Genomic DNA, 2,712 nt, shown 5'->3' with positions numbered 1-2,712 from the left:
TTTATTAACGATTGAAAATGTTAACCTTTTAATTTGTTGTCACAACTTTTTCTATTCTATATTATCCCTAAACTCCAAATCCAAAACTCTCTACCTATTGCCTAATCCTAATTCACATAATTCACATAAGTTAAGTACAGTACTAATTTGAACTATATAGACGCACTAATCTAGAATTCACTTAGCCCCCTTGATCTTTACATTGGCATTGTTGTTATTTATTAATTAAAATTATTCTGAATTTTATACCTCATCAATTGCTACCAATATCATTAAATGTATAGATTACAAAAAAATCTACATGAGATTTTTATTGTTTTCTGATTGAGTAAAAAAAAGAAATTAAGCTTTAATTTTCATGTAAGTTATAAATTTATGGTAATTATCATTTGATTCATTTTAAATCCTAAACTATATTAAATGTTTTTTTAAAAAAATAGGAAGTGTAAGAAATATTTATCGACTAACGCAATTGCATAAAAAAATCTCCCTCCGTCGAGCAAGGAGCATTTCTTTTAGATACAAAATTTAAGAAAATGATAGAGTAAAAGAGAAGAGATGATAACAAGAAAAATGAATAGAAAATACAATATAGAAGTGAAAAAAAATGGAGAAAGTAATAAAATAAAAGAAAGAAAAAATTATAAGTACTTAATATTTTGCTAAAATGAAATGACCCATTTTAGATGGAACTTCCAAAAAAGAATATAAATCACTTACGGTTTACGGTGAGGCGGAGAGAGTACTACATATCTTTTTTGGGATCCATAATATTGACATGGTTTGTTTTATCAAAACGCAAAGCGATATAATAATTGTGTGATATTACTAAAAATAAAAATAAAATAAAATTACACATTAATACTGAGGTATGTTAAGAATCTGAATAACTAAAAATGGACACATGATATTATTTTCATACAATATCGATAGTGTGGAGTTTGACTAATTACTGTAATAATTCGGACTATTTTCATAAAACAATTATAGTTTGGATTAAAAAATGAAACTCCTATTTACCAATGATACAACAATGGTACGAAGACATAAATTAGTATACTTGAGACGAATTCTTCATAAGAAAATGAGAGTAAATATTGTTCTGACCTTGGGAGGAAAAAAGGACAGCCCAATAAAGGAAAATATAGCGCAAACTTATTGTCGGTGTAGCCCAAAAAAAATGCAAGGGAAAATAGAATTTACTGAATTCTGCTTTTGGACATGAAAATAACAGTAATAAGATATTACCACGTCAGCAAAATGGAGCAGTTGATTGTTCTTTAAATTTTCGAAATATAATGATTTAATTAGGCATGATTTGGGTAATTAAATATCAGCGTCCAATCCGCGTCGCAATTTCCTATATAAACCCCGCCTCCCCTTTCCACAATTCCACCATCTCAACTTCCACAAAACCAACAATTTATAATCAGTTTCCATTTCAATTTCCAACCATCTCTCAAAATGGCTGATCACGTGAACTACGACAACACCAAGCCCGTTTCCGACGAGCCTTGCGAAGGCACCACCACCGCTGTCGCCGTGGAGAGCACCGATCGCGGCCTCTTCGGCTTCGGCGGCAAGAAGGAGGAGGCAAAGTGCGAGGAGACTCCGATCGCCTCCGAATTCGAGGAGAAAGTCAAGGTCTCCGAAGAGCCGGTGAAGGAGGAGGAGAAGAAGCACGAAGGATTGATCGAGAAGCTTCGCCGCTCCGATAGTTCTAGCAGTTCCGTAAGTCAAAGTCCCAAACATTTAGATTTTCAGCATGAAATTTTATGCAATATTTATTTTTTAAGTTAATTAAATAGAGATGAAAAAGTAAAATGTTGTTTTCATTTTTATTAATACGACAATCTAAAGGTAAATATTTCAGTTTTAAGGAGACAAAGTCTGTTACGTTTATGTATCATTTGATCTGTTATTTAATTGGTGAATTAATTCAAATGACCACAGTCGAGTGAGGAGGAAGAAGTTGGGGAAGACGGACTGAAGAAGAAGAAAAAGAAGAAGGGTTTGAAGGAGAAGATTGTAGGAGAGAAGGAAAAGGAGAAGAAGGCTGAGTGCGAAGATACATCGGTTCCGGTGGAGAAGTACGAAGAGCATGAGGAGAAGAAAGGCTTCCTAGACAAGATCAAGGACAAGCTTCCCGGAGGCAAGAAGACAGAGGAGGTTGCTGCACCTCCACCACCGGCTCCGGTCGTTGCGGATTATTCGGAGGCGGAGGGGAAGGAAAAGAAGGGATTTTTGGATAAGATCAAGGAGAAGCTCCCTGGGTACCACCCAAAGAGTGATGAAGAAAAGGAAAAGGAAAAGGAAAAGGAGGGTGCATGCTAAATTTAATCAAGTGTGATTTTCCAACTGTTATTTGTTGATGCTTTTCCAATGCTTTGATTTCGCTTATTTTGTTGTATTTGCTTTTCTCAATTATATATGTGTATGTGCAGTATTTTGTGTACATCCATATTAAGTTTGCTTTTATTGCAAGTGTTATTGTTATTATGATTTGTGGCATTTTAAGTTCTGGAGTTGTATTTTGGTGATATTAGTTTCTAAAATCATGTTAATTTTGATGTTTTATGTGAGCTGTATGATAGGTGTTACGTTTTGTATGTTATTTTTCACAGTTGATTAATCGTATTGGATTGAGAAATAACAATGAAATGTAAAATTTGGGACATTTTAAATCACACTTTTAAAATTCATGAAAAATGT

General features: G+C 33.6%; 1 protein-coding gene across 1 annotated transcript; it reads left to right on the top strand.

The window, feature by feature from the left end:
* The first annotated feature begins 1,388 nt into the window (after positions 1–1,388).
* LOC121780333 (phosphoprotein ECPP44-like) lies at positions 1,389–2,499 on the top strand. The gene is made up of 2 exons (XM_042177906.1): positions 1,389–1,731; positions 1,954–2,499. Exons 1-2 carry the CDS (start codon positions 1,465–1,467, stop codon positions 2,332–2,334), a joined length of 648 nt encoding a protein of 215 aa, XP_042033840.1. The 5' UTR covers positions 1,389–1,464; the 3' UTR covers positions 2,335–2,499.
* Positions 2,500–2,712: the final 213 nt, after the last annotated feature.

This window comes from Salvia splendens, chromosome 19 (assembly GCF_004379255.2).
Source record: "Salvia splendens isolate huo1 chromosome 19, SspV2, whole genome shotgun sequence".
Taxonomy (NCBI): Eukaryota; Viridiplantae; Streptophyta; class Magnoliopsida; order Lamiales; family Lamiaceae; genus Salvia; species Salvia splendens.
This window is presented reverse-complemented; position numbering and strand designations above follow the sequence as displayed.